Raw genomic sequence first — 19,586 nt, 5'->3', positions numbered from 1 at the left:
TCTTCCATTGAATTGTAACACATGCACATATACAGAGAGAGAGAAATGCATTTCTTTTCTCTCCAAAACAAAGATCGGGCAAGATTCGCATTGCCGCTCACACATCAAGCGATAGAATGAAACACTGATGAAAAACACAAAATCCTTCTGGCTTCCAAAACCTCCAGCTTTGCTTTTCCCCTTCGTGTCATCGCAATTCTGCATCCTGCCACCAATAAATCAATAAAAATGACTCGCCTCAAGTCCGTTTTGCTGAGCGCTTCACGAAAACGCTTTTGATCCAATTTTCAGGAATGAAAATCGAAATGCCTCCTCAAATCATAAATAATAAAGATGTTTGGCAAATGTTTTTCTCTCTCTCTCTCTCTATTTCTGCTTCGCTGTTGCCTTTGCTTCTTCAGATAGAATGAAGCACTTTCAAGAGAAAATAAAAGGTTGTCTGATGTGTATTGAAATGAATGATGCTCCATTTCATGGATTCCATCCATTTGAGCCTTTTGAGCCAAAACCCTCAGATGACCAATTGATTGGAAATGCACCAAAAAAAAAGAAAATCGAATATCCCTTCGACCTTGCTGCCTCGTGTCGGCTCGAGCATTCCCAGCTTCGCAAATGCCCCTTCCATGAGCAACTCCCTTGCTTTGCTGCTTTTCACGCCTCTCCAAATCCGAAGGTCAAAAATAGATATACGACGGAATCCTCCCGTTCGTGTCCCAGACTCAAAGCATGTTCCTCCCGAGCCGTTAGCAAACAATTCGAGCAGTGCATTCAACAAGTCGGCCAAAAAAATAAAAAATGATGATGTTTCAACTCGAATCGTGGCTTCTTCATCGCTTGTTTGGGTCGCAATTGCGGAGCACAAAATCAATTATAGCATCTTTATTCTTGCCGTCCCTTTTTTGCTCCAAAAATAACACCACAGCCGCTGGGCGCCTCCAGTAGTTTGCTTTTTCATCCATTCCGTGAAACCCAGCGTTATTTGGCAATAAAGCGTCCACCACTCATTTCCTCTTTGAAACAAATAGCATGTGGCAGTTGCACGAAAAAAACGATCATGTCCGCGCAGCAACACTTGCATCGTCTTTTTCTTCAAATGATTTTTTCTTTTTTTCTCAAGCAATCCAAAAAAGATGGGTTCGACAACTGCATGTGTGGTACTGCTACCCACACTCAACAAATGCAAAATGGCCCCCCCATCCTCGACATTGGGTCACTTTCCGTTTCCTTCAGCAGGCCCAATAAAAGACATCTTCAGTTATTGTCAATTTATTCATCGTCGCATGAATGTTTCTCTGTTAATAATTCCATTCCTCTGAAAACAAAATCGCATGCACCACCGCCGCATCAAGCGCATTTTGCATGTCTCGGCTGTGCTCGGTGAAATCTCAATTTCATTGCAAAGATTAACAGCAGCATAAATCAACCCCAGCGCAGCGTCTCTTCAGCATTTCGACCCATTTCCAGAAGTGATGGCAACCATTGGGCAAATGTAATGAAAGACAGGCCTTAGCCTTTGCAGTTGCAAAAATACTTTTTCGATTGATCAATCTCATTAACTATTTTATTTCGGTCAAAAAAATAAAAAATATTTTCTGAGGGGACATATTTTTCTTTTTGGAATCTAACTAATAGATTGAAGTGGTTCGGTCAATAGCGTGAAGCGTTTCCGTTGAAAACTGTTTCAAAAATTAAAAAAAAAATGAATTTTATTCATTTTTTATTGAAAAGTCATTATTTGGTGATTATTGTTGAAATGATATTTTTGTATTTCCATTTAAAGAATTGATTGCTTCCTTCAGCTGATTATATTGATATTCCAATGTGTGGCAAATTGTTCTGTCCAAAGTTATTAATTAAAGAGCAAACCAACGAATGCTGCAAACAATAATGGAAGTTTGCCATTGTTGTTTTCCCCATCTGGGACAAAACTTCTGGCGCAACATTCCAATTTTTATTCAAAATTTTTGTTAAAAATATTTCGATATTCTATCAGAAAGAATCGCCCAATTGTTTCGATTTCGATGTTGAACTGAAAATGATTTATTTTATTCAGTTTTTTGGAACTGGCTCGTTATGTCTCACAACAACATGGAACAAATTGTAATGAATAAAAAACAAAAATGACCCTGTTCACCTACGATAAACAGAGTTGTGATCTATGACTTGTTGGCACTTGAAATTTACAGAATATCCAATTTTTTTTGCTTTCCCAGACATTTTATCAGAAATGACTTTTCGAAAATAATTTGACATTTATAGCAAGTGAAACACAAAAATCACCAAACGAATCTTTTTTGCTTTATGGAATGTGCTAGAAATGTTCCACATAACCATTTTTATTTCCTTCAAAAATGTACACACACACCAATAATTATTATTCGATTGTTGAAAACACATTCCATCATTCAAAAACCAGGGAATTTTTCATATTTTTTTGAAAATTTTCTTGTGATAGACTGTGATTTTGCTGAATGCCAGAAACTTCATCTGCGTGATCCTTTTTTGAGGTCAACCATTTTCTGATAAAAATAAAATAAAAACAACAGCAATTTTTTTTTGAATCCTGAAAGAAATACTTGGAGACAAACCCAAACAATGGTGAAAGCTTCAGATGTTTGTCCTTCTTAACAGTCAGGAGGGGGCTTTTTTCTCCAATTCGTTTTATTGTTGACAACTTTTCACCGAACATAACAGTATCAAAAGTGGCAGATGAAAACACAACAAGGATTTCATTCAAACACCGAAAATGTCAATGAATTCAAAATATAATTGAAATCACCAGTATAATTTTAATGTTTTGCAAATATTCGGACAATGGAAATGAAAGTGAACATCCATCTCTTGTTATTCATCAGCAAACATGAAATCTTCACAATTTCCAAAAAAAAACATTCCTGAGTTGTTTTGTCAATGCAATTTTGGACATGTGTGTTTTTCTTTTTGAAAAGTCGCAAATGTTGTATTTTCCATTCAAAATAATTTGTTCATATGTTTATCAACAAAGAAGAAAATCCTTTTAATTTTTATGAAATACAAATAGTTCCACACTTATCATGGAAATAACAAAAAGTTTTGAAATCGAAAAATATTGGGGAAAATATGCAACTTCAAGCTTTTTTATAGAAAAATTATTCATATTTCATTGACTTTTTGAGATCAAAAAACGCAATAATAATAATTTTATTTTTTTGACATTCGTGAAATGTTGGAAAACTCTATGTTTTTGATTTCTACTATGCCTGTTTACGGATATCACCATCAAATTTATTTTTAAATCTGAGAAAGAGAAATAAAGTTATGAGTTAATCAATATTTTTGTGCTTTGTGCTAAAATAGCTTGAAAATCAGAATTTTCCCCTATATTTTTCGATTTCATAACTTTTTGTTATTTCCATGATAAGTGTGGAACTATTTGTATTTCATAAAAATTAAAAGGATTTTCTTCTTTGTTGATAAACATATGAACAAATTATTTTGAATGGAAAATACAACATTTGCGACTTTTCAAAAAGAAAAACACACATGTCCAAAATTGCATTGACAAAACAACTCAGGAATGTTTTTTTTTGGAAATTGTGAAGATTTCATGTTTGCTGATGAATAACAAGAGATGGATGTTCACTTTCATTTCCATTGTCCGAATATTTGCAAAACATTAAAATTATACTGGTGATTTCAATTATATTTTGAATTCATTGACATTTTCGGTGTTTGAATGAAATCCTTGTTGTGTTTTCATCTGCCACTTTTGATACTGTTATGTTCGGTGAAAAGTTGTCAACAATAAAACGAATTGGAGAAAAAAGCCCCCTCCTGACTGTTAAGAAGGACAAACATCTGAAGCTTTCACCATTGTTTGGGTTTGTCTCCAAGTATTTCTTTCAGGATTCAAAAAAAAATTGCTGTTGTTTTTATTTTATTTTTATCAGAAAATGGTTGACCTCAAAAAAGGATCACGCAGATGAAGTTTCTGGCATTCAGCAAAATCACAGTCTATCACAAGAAAATTTTCAAAAAAATATGAAAAATTCCCTGGTTTTTGAATGATGGAATGTGTTTTCAACAATCGAATAATAATTATTGGTGTGTGTGTACATTTTTGAAGGAAATAAAAATGGTTATGTGGAACATTTCTAGCACATTCCATAAAGCAAAAAAGATTCGTTTGGTGATTTTTGTGTTTCACTTGCTATAAATGTCAAATTATTTTCGAAAAGTCATTTCTGATAAAATGTCTGGGAAAGCAAAAAAAAATTGGATATTCTGTAAATTTCAAGTGCCAACAAGTCATAGATCACAACTCTGTTTATCGTAGGTGAACAGGGTCATTTTTGTTTTTTTATTCATTACAATTTGTTCCATGTTGTTGTGAGACATAACGAGCCAGTTCCAAAAAACTGAATAAAATAAATCATTTTCAGTTCAACATCGAAATCGAAACAATTGGGCGATTCTTTCTGATAGAATATCGAAATATTTTTAACAAAAATTTTGAATAAAAATTGGAATGTTGCGCCAGAAGTTTTGTCCCAGATGGGGAAAACAACAATGGCAAACTTCCATTATTGTTTGCAGCATTCGTTGGTTTGCTCTTTAATTAATAACTTTGGACAGAACAATTTGCCACACATTGGAATATCAATATAATCAGCTGAAGGAAGCAATCAATTCTTTAAATGGAAATACAAAAATATCATTTCAACAATAATCACCAAATAATGACTTTTCAATAAAAAATGAATAAAATTCATTTTTTTTTTAATTTTTGAAACAGTTTTCAACGGAAACGCTTCACGCTATTGACCGAACCACTTCAATCTATTAGTTAGATTCCAAAAAAGAAAAATATGTCCCCTCAGAAAATATTTTTTATTTTTTTGACCGAAATAAAATAGTTAATGAGATTGATCAATCGAAAAAGTATTTTTGCAACTGCAAAGGCTAAGGCCTGTCTTTCATTACATTTGCCCAATGGTTGCCATCACTTCTGGAAATGGGTCGAAATGCTGAAGAGACGCTGCGCTGGGGTTGATTTATGCTGCTGTTAATCTTTGCAATGAAATTGAGATTTCACCGAGCACAGCCGAGACATGCAAAATGCGCTTGATGCGGCGGTGGTGCATGCGATTTTGTTTTCAGAGGAATGGAATTATTAACAGAGAAACATTCATGCGACGATGAATAAATTGACAATAACTGAAGATGTCTTTTATTGGGCCTGCTGAAGGAAACGGAAAGTGACCCAATGTCGAGGATGGGGGGGCCATTTTGCATTTGTTGAGTGTGGGTAGCAGTACCACACATGCAGTTGTCGAACCCATCTTTTTTTTTGGATTGCTTGAGAAAAAAAGAAAAATCATTTGAAGAAAAAGACGATGCAAGTGTTGCTGCGCGGACATGATCGTTTTTTTTCGTGCAACTGCCACATGCTATTTGTTTCAAAGAGGAAATGAGTGGTGGACGCTTTATTGCCAAATAACGCTGGGTTTCACGGAATGGATGAAAAAGCAAACTACTGGAGGCGCCCAGCGGCTGTGGTGTTATTTTTGGAGCAAAAAAAGGGACGGCAAGAATAAAGATGCTATAATTGATTTTGTGCTCCGCAATTGCGACCCAAACAAGCGATGAAGAAGCCACGATTCGAGTTGAAACATCATCATTTTTTTATTTTTTTGGCCGACTTGTTGAATGCACTGCTCGAATTGTTTGCTAACGGCTCGGGAGGAACATGCTTTGAGTCTGGGACACGAACGGGAGGATTCCGTCGTATATCTATTTTTGACCTTCGGATTTGGAGAGGCGTGAAAAGCAGCAAAGCAAGGGAGTTGCTCATGGGAAGGGGCATTTGCGAAGCTGGGAATGCTCGAGCCGACACGAGGCAGCAAGGTCGAAGGGATATTCGATTTTCTTTTTTTTTGGTGCATTTCCAATCAATTGGTCATCTGAGGGTTTTGGCTCAAAAGGCTCAAATGGATGGAATCCATGAAATGGAGCATCATTCATTTCAATACACATCAGACAACCTTTTATTTTCTCTTGAAAGTGCTTCATTCTATCTGAAGAAGCAAAGGCAACAGCGAAGCAGAAATAGAGAGAGAGAGAGAGAAAAACATTTGCCAAACATCTTTATTATTTATGATTTGAGGAGGCATTTCGATTTTCATTCCTGAAAATTGGATCAAAAGCGTTTTCGTGAAGCGCTCAGCAAAACGGACTTGAGGCGAGTCATTTTTATTGATTTATTGGTGGCAGGATGCAGAATTGCGATGACACGAAGGGGAAAAGCAAAGCTGGAGGTTTTGGAAGCCAGAAGGATTTTGTGTTTTTCATCAGTGTTTCATTCTATCGCTTGATGTGTGAGCGGCAATGCGAATCTTGCCCGATCTTTGTTTTGGAGAGAAAAGAAATGCATTTCTCTCTCTCTGTATATGTGCATGTGTTACAATTCAATGGAAGAATTCAGAAATGGGCAGAAACGGCACATGGCCCATTCAAGATTTATCTGGAATCGCTTTTGTTCGTTTGCTTCAACTCTTTTTGAAGGCTGATTCTCTCTCACTCTTGCACAAAAAGCTTCGATATTGTCTTTGACTCAATATTTCCGTGATTAATTTTTTAAATGGATTTTTCTGTGGAAGTGCAAAAGGACATGAGGAATGGAATGGCAGGAAAGAAGCAGCACTGGGAAATGAAGGGTTGCTCCAAGCCTATGAACAGGAAAAGGATGGATGGTGATGTGAAGACATTCAAATGGAACAGGGAAAAATAAAAAAAGGAAAGTCAAAAACAAAAGCCATTTGGCACAAAACATCAAAAAAAGAAAAGAAAAGAAATATAAGGAATGCTGCATTGCGATGTGCTTGAAGCAGACAGAAATACGAGAAAAATGGGCAGTTGAAGAGCCAGCCCCACTTTGATCGTGCCCTGCTTCTAGTTGCGATTTTCAAGTATTTCGCTTTCGCTGCAAGCAAGTTCACTCGATGCACCTCTGCCAGACTGCTGGCTATCCATTGTGCGATCGATGGCATCTGAGGCTGTGAGGACCATCGCTCCCGGCGGAAAATGCTGGAAGAGCTCTCTTTTGAGGGTTGCGAGGGATGGGCGCTTCTGCGAAAGGCTGTTGAGGCAGTTTTCAAGCACAGAGCAGAACGACGATTGCCCCGCGCTGCCCAGGACTGGCCTCTCCCCATTCACGATCTTCTGCCCTGCCACCTCTGCCTCATAATCACCAAACGGAACCTGGAGCGTCAGACACTCCCACACCATCATCCCGATCGAGAATGCCACCGACTCCTTGGTTGCACCCATCTTCTTGTTGATCAGCAACTCAGGCGCCTTCCACCTCAAACACTCTTTTTTGAAGTCATCCTCATCCTCAAAGGCAGACGAGGGCAGGGAGTCATCATCTTCGTCATTCTCACTTGCGGACGTCACAACAGTTGACGAAGAGATGGATGATGAATCTGAGTCATCATCAGACAATAAATCGGAGTGCATCACGATGCAGATGACCATGTGCTCAGAGAACAACACAATGTGAGGACTCAAACTGGATAATGATTGGAGAGGATTTTCCATCTCGTCAAATGAGTGAAGTGCTCCATTTGCCACCCAGAACAGGATCTGAGCAGCTGTCTGCTCCCTTTCCTGCAGAGTGCCAATCGCCATCTCTTTTGTCTTATTCCTTCCATGGAGCAACATGAACAGCGAATCCCTCAGATCCACAATCAATTTCTCATGTGGAGATGAACAGGCCATTGCATCCACCAAGTTCGACATTGATGAGGTGGTTGGGCAAAGATCCTCTCTCTGAACAAAAGTCGAATCAGAATCAGTTGTTGAAGTGGATGAAATCGATGGAGAAGGAGTTCGCTTTCTCGTCTCTTCTTCCTCTTCCTTCTCATCAACCTTCTCCAGTGCCCATTGAGGGATCTTGTCTGAATCTCTGCCCAAAATGTATTCAGTCGATCCACTCTCGGATAGAAGATGCTCTGAAGACTCAGAATGCTGCATCTGCTTCCCATACACCCTCTTCTTTATCCTCTCATCATTCCTCTTCTCTGCGTCTCTCTCAGCTCTTCTCCACTGCTCCTCAGGCGACATCTCCATTGTCACCATCTCAAATGCCTTCGGATCCTTTCTGATGTTATCATTCACAATCTCTCTCAGATCTTCTGCTTCATTCTTAACCTTTCTCCAGCGTACAGCCAGAACAATAACAACAACAAGCAGAAGCGCAACAAATACAACACATACAATCACAACGATTGGCCAAATCGATTTCCCTTCTTTTCCTCCTTCAACAATCCTTTCATCTCCCTTTGGATCAGTCTCGCTCCTGTTCTTCAGGATGAACGACTCCGTTGCCGAGGGAGAATGGCCATCTCCAAACAAGATGCACACCCTCACTTCTGCACTCGCCTCTGCTCCCCTCACCATCTCCAACCCAATTGTGCCATGCACTTCCTCTTCACTCACAAACCCAGACTCACTTATCTCGTGTGTCTCCATCTGCTCCACATCCCCCACCGACGAAACAACCCGAAACGACAGGTCGCATGGCAGAAGAAGTGTGCCCCTGAACACAACATCCAGCACCCCTTCCTTCTCCTCTGTCTCCACCGATCGGAGTGTGGGGATGAACAATGGCGATGCTCGCTCCTCAACAATCCCCATCAAACTGCATCCATCATTCAGAATCCAAAGGGAGGAATTCTTCTCTTGCCCATCTCCTCCCTTCAAGCTCATGATATTCAGCTGAGCAGAATCCGAGCACAATATGTTTCTCCGAGCTGAGGGATATTTTCCAATCGATGGATTGTTGCTCACAAACTCTCCTTTCTCAAACACCACATTCCCTCCACTCACTGACAATCCCCCTTTCTTGCTGTTTCTCATCGAAGTCACTTTCATCTCCACTTCACTCTTCTCAAATTCAACCATTGAGCCATTCCACTTGCATATCTCCTCTCTTCTTTCTCCTTCATTCTGCTCATTTCTTGATCTCTCTTCATTCTCTTCCTCTTCTCCATCAAACTCACAACAATCAACATTCACACACTCACACTTGCACACACTCACCATCCATCCTCTCTCCTCTTTCCCCAAACACATCCTCATCGAGCAATTCATCAAATCCACTCTTTCTGCACAATCAACGATCTTCACAATGCTCCCTCTGTTCTGTCTGGTGATATTGCTCATCGACATCTCCTTCGCCTCCATCTTTGCTTTCTTCGCATCAACAATCCTTCCATCCTCGCTCTCGATATCGCTCATCCTCAGCTGATATATCACAGCCTTGCTCCCTTCACAGACTGACAATATCTCTCGTGAAGTGGAAACACAGCTGACAACACATTTCTCCATCTCCAGCTCTCCACTCTCCACTTCCACAATTGTGCTGTTCAAAAGTGCCATCATTCCAACACTCTTCCACCAACACTCGCTCACCCCCAATGTTCCATTCTTCACTTTCACAATGGATGAATGCTCTGATTCAAAGCTCAACCCAAACAAGAATTCACATTTCTCCACAGCACTCTCATTCACAGACACAACCACACTCCCTTCATCCCCCACAGCCTCCATCTTTCCATCAAGATGGATTGTCGATCGAGTCTTCTTCAGACTCTTCACATTCATATCCCCAATCACACACTCTCCCCCAATCGCCCCTTCTCCATCAATCAGAAGCATATTTACAATGCCTCTTTGAATGTGCTTCACAGCACTGTCAATGCTCAGGCAAGGATTGTTCTGTGCCCCACATTGTCTGTCATCTCTTCCACTTGCAGAGACAAACACCTGCTGGCCATAATAGAATGTGATCAGAGGGATCAGATCAACATCATCCCTTTCCTTGTCAGACCCACAGATGGAGTTGGAGGATTTCAGGGCATCCTGGCTGAGATCCAGCACAAACAATGTCTCGTTGATCTGTTCGGCAATCGACTCGCATCTGATGAACACATCCTTCCCCACAAATGCCTCGTTGCCCCCAAACCTCACATTCTCCATCCTTATCCCAACAGGCCCGAATCCACTGGCTCCACCCTCATTCGGGTCAAGTGCATCAACCATCACCCCTCCTCCTCTCCCCTTCACCCCCGAGCACGAGCACATCCCCAACGAGCATCCAACAACCCTCACTTCTGATTCTCCTCTCTTCAGGCACACTTTCATCCCTCCTCCTTCCTCGCTCATTTCACTCCTGCAGCTCGAAACCGAACACCCCTCCAACACACACTCCATTGCCCTCGCAAATGAATCCACACTCAACACCCCTGCTCTGTTTTCTCCATTTGTGATGTTTGTGAACGAAGACCCATTCACTTTTATCACCACTTTTTCGTTGTTTGAATGCCTGTTTTCTCCCCTGTTTAACCCTCTTTTGGCTTTCATCCCATTCGTCTGCTCATCGTCAAACATCGATATCAGACTTCTCTCTTTCACCCCAACATTCGAGATGTTCACATCCTCCACAATCACCTCCATTGTTGCCGCTGCACTGAAAGCGATGAACCCTTTCAATTTGTCAACCGCATCCAACGAACATCCTTGAACAACAACTCTGCCTCCATTCACTTTCATCACACAAAATCCTGCATCTGCCATTCCATTCAATGAACCAAATGAGCAATCCACGACTGATAAACAGATGTTTGCTCCTGATGATTCGATCAATATCTCATGATGGATGTTTGGATTTGGATTCGAGAATGACAAATTTTCCAGTGTCAGACTCACACAAGATGATATTAATGAACCACCAATCAAATCATTCTCATCTTCATCACTGATTATCACTGCTGTGCCTTTCATTGTTCCTTCAATCACCACTTTTTGTGACTCTGAATCTTGTGAAGCCGGTGGTGATGAAGAAAATGAAGAAAATGATATGGAATGTTTCAATAATCCAGAATCCACAATGCTGATGTGGGATTCACCTTCATCAAGTGGTTCATATCTCAGTGATATCAAGTGGTCAATCGATGAACATGGTGCCTCAGAAAAGCCACATCCACTGAAGTCTCCTCCTCCATCTTTCGAAACAAACCCATTCCCACTCCAATTAGACCACAAATACACAACCAATGGAATCACATATCCCTCCTCTCCTGTTGTCTTCCTCTCCCATCCGCACAGCTCATCCAATGATCCCAACTCCCCTTCACTCATCTCCCATTTGAAGTGCTCCTTGTTCACAATCTTGCTCAGAACCCATCCTGAAACAAACATGTTCTTCCCTTTCCAAGCATTGCATTGACTGAATATCATTCCTTCGAGCACAAATGATCCCATTTGTTCAGGCAGTTCGGCGAATACCGCTCCTCCTAATCCTCCTTTTTTCTCTGAACTATCCTCTGATGGAACTTCACATTCAGACAAATTCACATTTTTCATTTCCAAACTTCCTCCACTTCCAACTGATATCATCATCCCTCCTCCTTTCATCTCACTTCCACCTGAGCAGATCGAGGACAAATTGCTTTCTTCAATATTCACACATCCACCTTCCTTCATCCCAACATTCAAACATCCCCCTCCTCCACTTCCACCTGCCACATTCACCTCCACTCCAATCACCCTGCTGTTCAAAATCTCCAATTCAACTCCACTTGTCATTGATATTGGAGATTTCTCATTCATTGTCACTCCCCCTTCCATCACAAATCCATCAACAATCAGTTCTCCACCCTCAATGTTTATCACATTATATCCGATCTTTCCATCAGTCAATGCCCCACCCTCAAACGAGACTGAACAGTTCGTCATGTTGATTGTTGATGTTGAGTGAATGAATGCACTTCTCCTTGAATTCAACTGATCTTTCACAACAAATGAAAGTCTGCTCATTGCCAGTGAACTCGAACATCCCACAAGCCAGTCTTGTGTGGCTGATCCTTCATCACTCACATTCACCTGCTTCCTCTCCCCTTCCTCTGATGATGATGATGCTATTCTGCCTGAAATACTCACACCAAATAAAGAAATTTTAATTTCATCCCTTATTGACGAAGATGAGACAACCTCAATTTCATTTGAACTTTCACTCAACCTTGAATTCGCACAATAATCAACTGTCAAACACCTGAATGCATCAAATCCACAATGGTTGTGATCCATCCCATTTCTGCCACTCCAATCAACAATCACCTTTGTCCCCATTTTGCACAAATACACAAACAGCGGAATCACTCCGCTTTCATCCCCATTTTCACTCCCACTCAGCTTCAGCACATCTGATGGAATGGCGCTTGTGTCAAAGAATGCAAATGATTGTGCATTCACTTTTGACTCCAAAAACACACCACTCCCACAATGAACAAACACATCCTTCCCATATTCTGCCACATTCTCCCTCACTTTCGAAAACTCAACATTCTGTCCAATTGTCAATCCACACCCTCCACTCCCCATCAACACAAACATCCCTCCTCCTCTCCCTCCTCTCCCTCCATTATTCTCTGCCTTATTCCCATCAATCACACTCGTTCCATTCACAACCACTTTCCCATTTCCCTTCAATTCAACATATATTCCTCCCCCCTTTCCACCACCACAACTGCACCCATTCACATTGCATCCATCAACTGCCAACGTTCCACTCCCTCCAACTGTTCCTTTCATCCATCCTCCATCTCCCTCATTCTTCACAACTCCACTGATATTGCATCCTGAACAAATCACACTCGTCATTCCTTCACAAAATTCAATGGCTGAGTGATCATTGAATGTCAGACCTTCTTCAACCACAAATCGTTCCATTTTCAGATTCCCACTCTGCGCATTCACAATGCTATATCCAAAGGAAACACTCGATGTGCTCTCTGATGAATGAGCAACTGAACAGTCTGTGAGTGCGAGTGATAAGCTGGTCAAAGCAATGAGTGATGTTGCACTCGACAGTTGATATGGAATTTGGAATGCAATGTTCTTGATTGAACTTTTGCTCTCAACAATTATCAAATACGATGACGTCATTCCACTCGGAACCTTCACATTCACTTCCGTCTTGTTTATCCCGCAATACACTTCCCATTCATATGACCCTGCCATCGAGACAACTTCTACCAACTCAAATCCCGAATCCAACACAATCTTCTTCTTTAACGAGCAGACTCTGTTTTGTGCTGCCTTTGTGATCGTTTTGCATGAAAAATAGTCAAACCCACAAAACCACGAGTCATATCCTCCAAATCCATTTTTCTTCATCCCAACATGTGCTGCTCCTGAAAATGAATCAAAAAACACATTCAATGGGAATATTCCCATCTCTTCCTCATTCCGGTCATATCCCATCAGCTCATCATAAATAGAAACATTTCGCGAGAAATTCAGCTTTGTGATTGTGATTGTCCCATTCACAAGCTTGCTCCCATTCACAAACACATCTTTCCCTCCTAATGAAGCACTGCAACCAACAAAGCTCACTGATGATATCTCAAAGTCGAATGAATTTTCTGCAAGCCACATCATCGCTCCTCCTCCATTCCCACTGCAACAGCATTGAGAGAATGCAGTTGTTCCTCCACTGTATGATGCTGTTGTTCCCATTTGAAACTTGCTTGTTGCTGATTCCAGTTTGACTTTGATACCACCACCGCTGCCTCTCTCGCACTCACAATCTTCAAATATTGTGTTCCACACCATAAATGTCTCCTCTTCAGCAACTGATTTTGTAACTACAACCCCGTCTCCGCTCTCCAGCTTCACATTCTTCACCGTGATATTTGCCAATGTGCTCTCTTTTGATGCAATGGTTGTCAAAAACAACGCAGAGGAAGAGGATGAAAACAATGATGATGAGAGATCTGGTTCAGAGAATAGAGATTGAGAAATATTCATATCTTTGATCTCCACATCGATCATCGACAACTGTGAGAGAGGAACCACAAACACAGACGATGATATCGAGTTCACTGAAGAAACACTCTTCGTGATCACAACATCCTCCAATGAGAGCGAGCCACTCCTACCAGTCACCACAACAACACTCGGTGAAGAACCCGCTGATGAATTGTGATAGATACCCAAGTGCATTAAACCCAAATGACCTGTTGTCACTCTGAACAGCGCTCCAGCTGATGAAAGTTCTCCTGTTCCAATCGAACTCGACTCTCTTCCTTTCCCAATCACAGAAATCTTCTTTGTTCCAATTTCAATTGTTGTTGTTTCGCTTGTGTGATTCCCTTTCATTAATATTATCTTTGAGATCAATTCCGGAATATGATTATCCACAGCAGAGCCAATTGTTTTGCATGGATTTTCATCATTCATTCCACACCATTTATTTGAGTTGTCTCCGGCCACTCCAACAAATTTATCCATCACTCCGTCCTTCAGCCATTCCTTCTTTTCAGTGTGATGATATGACCAACTGCTCCCAGTGTAATTGAATGCATAACACACTCTCTGATCATCTGTATTGGTTGTGTAACATTCATGGAACGGATTTCCTGAATTCGAGAAAATATTGTTATAATCAATATATTCGATATCGTTCCCAGTTGAAGTTGCGTCTAAACATTTACATTCGTGGAAGAATAGAAAACAACAATAAATACCATCAATTGGTCCACTCATTCTTTCTGGTCTGAAATGCAATGCTCCTCCTCCTGAAACTGCAGAGCATGAAATAAACCTAATACTGCTCATTTTAAACTGAGGATCGAGATGAAAACAACACATTCCTCCTCCATTGATGTTAGACACTGAGCAGGATATAACGTCACATTCAAAAATGCAGATATTTTCCACATTTTTTGATTTTTTTTCAAAACATCCTGTATCAATTTGATGATAATTTTCAAGATATATCCCTCCTCCGTTGTAGTTTGCTTCACAGAAATAAAACACACATTTGTTTATAAGAGAGCACAATGAAATGGAATAAATATACATTCCCCCACCATGGTGATTTTGAGCCGTACATTCATTGAAACGGTTATTATCGATCTTCATCGAATTTATTGAAAAACATGAAATTCCTCCTCCACCATAGTGAGCATAACAGTTATTGAATGAACAGTTAGAAACACTAAGTGTTCCATTTTCCAAATTATACATACAAATTGCTCCTCCACAAGACATCCCATCTGTTGTCGAAGACAAAGTTCCGGTCGTCTTTGATCCATTCCATTCGCACCATATGAATGTGTTCTGTCCATCGTCTGTTTCGTTCTGCCTTCCTGGAGTCAGCTTTCCATCTTTCGTCCCGATGAATTCAACATTTCTTGTCCGACAACACCCAATAAAGGTAGTGTTAAAAGAAGTCAAGGAAGTCAAAGGGTTGTTGATTGAGGGAATAATCCCTCCATCATACACATCACAGACTGAATGAAAAGAACAAGAATTCATCGAGGTTGCTTTTCCACATTGGCAAGTTGAATGTGATTCTGTTTTTGCTGGAATTGTCGAGATATTGAAGAAATTCAAATTGGAAAGTGAAATGCTCTCAATAAATGCGGATGAGAGAAATGGAGGTCTTGAGACCATAAAGGATGAAAATCTTGAAGAGCACATTGAAATGCTTCCGAAATGCTCAAATTGGTTTTCTGGCTGTTCTGAAGCAAAAAGAGGAGGAATTGAATGAAGATGTTGAATTGATGATGCAAGTGTTACATTCACCAAAACAGCACAACTCCCCGTCAATTTCAAAGGTGAGTTTTCTTCACCAATGGACAAAATGCATCCTTTTAATTCAACACAACTCTTCTTTTCTGCTTTAATAACACAGTTGTTTGTTCTATCCATGATTGTCACATCAACACACAGAACTGAAGAATTCATCATTTTCAGGCAACCTTCAATCCAACTTTCTTCAACATCGTTGTTTGAACTCCAATGTTTTTGTGCACTTTCAACGCATCTCAGTGGTTTTCTTCTTTTCTTGTTTTCCACGTCAAACTTAATTTCGTTTTTGCTATTTACAACATCAAAGTCTTCCTTTTGGATACTATAAGCATGGAATCTGCTTTCAATTGCATTTTTCTCAAATATATTTCTGCTTTGAATTTCATTAGAAGTTATGATATTTTGAAAAATCTCTTTTTCTAATTCATTCGATCCTTCTTTCTTGTCTGCTCCATTATTTGCTGCATTCATTGAAAAGCATTGAAAACAAATTATGAAAGCCAGGCAACTCATTCCTAACAGCGCGTTGCTCCTTTTGAACACAAGAATCGCTAAAATATACTTTGGTTTGTTTTTTAAAGTTCTTATGGGTATTTTTGATCAATTGCTTTTGAAATTTGTTATCTTCGTTTTTTTGAAAAATGAAAGGGTAAGAGTGGACTCAACCGACACCATAAAATTGACATTTATAATCATTTTTCCAATATATTTAATGATAAATATTTAAGTCATCCTAATTTTATTTTAAAAAATATCAATATTTAAATGTTAAAAATCATCTTCTTTCTTATCATTTGTTTGCAAAAAACATTGTATCATACAGGAAAACCCAAACTTTTTTTCTATTTTCCAAACCCTAGCAAATAAAAAGAAAAAACAATTCATGAAAAAACACTAAAAAATCTTTAATTCAGAGCTTGTTTTAGAAAAAAAAATAACGAAAATATAAATTTTATAGGTGTGATCAAAACAGGTGTCGATTGATTCCACTTTTTCCAATGAAAGGATCGAATTACAACAGAATGATCGATGAAAAAAGAAGAAGGCCTTTCGATTTTTTCAAATTTTTAAGTATGTCATGCTTTTTTATTACTTCAATTGTATCGTCTTATGCAAATGAATTTTTTGAAAAAATTATCATTTTCAGCATTCAAAAGTTGGGAATGATATATTTGTCATTTGCCTATGCATCTTTCAGACTTTTTGCAAAAAAGTTAATGTTTCTGATAAATCTGACAGAAATAATACCATTTGAAGAAAAAATTTCCTAAAAATCTCAAAATGGATTACTATTTTTTGAAATATATTATTATTAAACAACTTCAAAACATCATTCGAATTGAAATAGTGGCAAGTGGAGTAGGTCCTTGTCCCAAGGTGATCCCACCCACTATTTATATCGTTTTCATTTTAAAAATCTCTTCTTGTGTTAACCCTAACCCTAATTTTGCTCGGCAAAACCATAAACCATCACAATATCCAATGTGAACTTGTTTATTTCGTCAAAACCCTAAAACCTCATAAGCACAATAAGAAGAAACAACAAAATTTTAATAATAAAGGGCGTTGATCATGCAGTATCAGGATCTTCTCCATTTGCCGAAATAGTTATTAAGAACGATATTTTTTCCTCTTGATTGAAAAATAATTTTTTCATTCTCTTGAGAAAGAATCAAATTAGGAATTTTTTGAGACTTTGGAGAAATAACTTTCATATCTGAAGTTAATTCTATGAAATTTTTGTGTTCTCTGATGAAATAGTTAAAGAAACAAAGCTTGGTTGACGTTATGAAGAGAATTTTTGGCTTTCATCACTTGTTCTCCACCAAAAAAATGTTATTTTACCAAAAATGACATTTACCAATAAATTTTGAAATGATAAAGCAATTTTTCCAATTAATCTTATGAAGTGTGAATAAAATGAATGAAAAAATATTTAATTGTCTAAAGCATTGCAAATACAAAATCTACTTGAAAAATAATAAATCTGCAATATTGATGCAATTGTACCAGCAATATCTTCTATGTCTTATCATCCAATAATACGAAATAATAACATCTTCGTATCCCTCTTCTTCGAATTTCTCAAATGACTCGATTTTCATTCTTCTCCATGCTATTTCAATTTTTTCTTTGATCAACATGTTTGAACACGACACAATAGCGTTTTTCATGATCTCGAGCTTTTCATTAATTTGGTTCAAATATTTGTATTCATCTTCAATTCCTGAAATAGAATTTTCCAAGTTTTCTGTCAACTCACTTATTGAGTCTTCAACAATATCCGATTTGTAGTTATCAATCCTGCTTGCAAGATCATCAAAAAATAAAAAGCATGCAGGCGCGATGTATTCGTCCAACGTTGGTCGCATTATTTCCTCCAAAGCAAAATCAACTAAATCATTTTTCAGCAAATCGTTGAAGTTCACATGTGAATAGGACATCACACGAGATAATGCATTTGCACAATAGCCAGTAATCTCTCTTTGATTATCCTTTGCAAGCCTGTAAAAGCTCACAGCGAAATCAACCAGCTTGCTGAATATGTCCAATCTCCATGTGCTATTCCATAAGGATAATTTTATCGCATTCACCCATCGAAGCATAAGCATCTCTTCTATTTCATATCTTCCTGTTTCGTTTTTCGTCCAATTCACACATTGCTTCAGTATCTCCAATTCTCCAAATGCTTCCCTGTAAAAATGCAATTCATTCACAATCACATTTTCCAATTCTTTGTGTTCATTGAGTCTTTTTATTAGAAATTCCCAAGCACGCTGATAGGCTAGATGTGAAAGATTGTTATGCTTCTGGTGAAATTGTATAATCTCTTTGATATGATCCAGGAAAAGTTCTTTCTCTATTTCCTATTTCAAATTGTAATTAACATTCAACAAATGAAATAAGCTAATCCAAAAAATATACATACTGCATTCTGCTCAATTTTGCACAAAGACATTAATGCGATTTCCGCTTCAGCTTGCTCTTTCTTATTTTTCCTTTTCTTCAAAGCAACTTTCAGAATATATGGTACGTAATTTATCAAATGTGATTCCTTATTAACGAAGACATAATTACTGTTAATTAAATAGCATTCACAAAAATCAACTTGCGTTGAATTCATCTCGTATTTACTATTTGCTTCGTTTATTAAACTCCAAAGCGTAGCAGATAATGTCGTTCCTTTAAAGCTATCAGTTTTTATTTCGTACAGTTCTTTTCTATATCCCAAAAGTTTTAGAAGGAGAATTATATTTTCTTCTGCAATGTTTTCGCAATCCATCAAATAATCAATATTTTCATAAACATCCATTGTAATAGAAGTTTCTAGTTCTTTTGTGTTCATTTTTTCCATAACTTTATCCAATAGCTCAATTTTCGGTCGAACTTCATTATTGTTGCACTGACAAAGTTTTGAAAATGTTTCTAAGAAAAGGAAAAGCATAACATTAACCTTTAATTATTGATTGTAGATGCACGCCTTTGAACGTTTCTATCAATGAAGTCTGAGTTGTTTAAATCAAAGCAATTTATTCATCAAAAGTTTGTATTTGAAAGCGACAAAAAATTTGCGTGTCCAAAATTATCCTTTAAGAAAGGTCAATATTTTTTTGTTAAATGGATCAAACATGTTTTAAATCCTTAACTCTTTTCATAATGAAAATACTCAACAACAAATATTGATCTTAAAAGCATAAAAAAAGTTGCAATCTCCTCAGTCATCATTTATGTTTAAAAATGTGTATCGTTCTCAATAATACAAAAATTATTGTTATTTAAAATTAAAGATATTAATTTAGGAATAAGTGGATTTGAATAATTCTTAATCTTTTGTTCCTCACATCAAAAGAGGAAAGGCATTCGTTCTCATTTAATGAAATTTAAAATGAAATTAATGCGCAAAATTTCTTCTTCAAATAACATACAGTTTGCGTTCATTTGACAAA

General features: G+C 38.3%; 2 protein-coding genes across 2 annotated transcripts; both read right to left on the bottom strand.

The window, feature by feature from the left end:
• Positions 1-6,930: 6,930 nt before the first annotated feature.
• Positions 6,931-16,152, bottom strand: MONOS_12941fu16048 (uncharacterized protein; the record flags this gene model as incomplete). Its single annotated transcript, XM_067865605.1, has 1 exon — positions 6,931-16,152. One exon carries the CDS (start codon positions 16,150-16,152, stop codon positions 6,931-6,933), a length of 9,222 nt encoding a protein of 3,073 aa, XP_067733701.1.
• Positions 16,153-17,507: 1,355 nt separating this feature from the next.
• MONOS_17064 (uncharacterized protein) lies at positions 17,508-19,307 on the bottom strand. Its single transcript, XM_067869947.1, has 3 exons — positions 19,121-19,307; positions 18,569-19,065; positions 17,508-18,506 (listed from the first exon to the last, which is right to left on the bottom strand). Exons 2-3 carry the CDS (start codon positions 18,992-18,994, stop codon positions 17,607-17,609), a joined length of 1,326 nt encoding a protein of 441 aa, XP_067733700.1. The 5' UTR covers positions 18,995-19,065; positions 19,121-19,307; the 3' UTR covers positions 17,508-17,606.
• Between the last annotated feature and the right edge of the window lie 279 nt (positions 19,308-19,586).

The sequence above is a fragment of the Monocercomonoides exilis genome (genome assembly GCF_001643675.1).
Source record: "Monocercomonoides exilis strain PA203 chromosome Unknown scaffold6-2077815, whole genome shotgun sequence".
Taxonomy (NCBI): domain Eukaryota; phylum Preaxostyla; order Oxymonadida; family Polymastigidae; genus Monocercomonoides; species Monocercomonoides exilis.
Note: the sequence above shows the minus strand (reverse complement) of the source record. Positions and strands in the feature narration are given on the sequence as shown.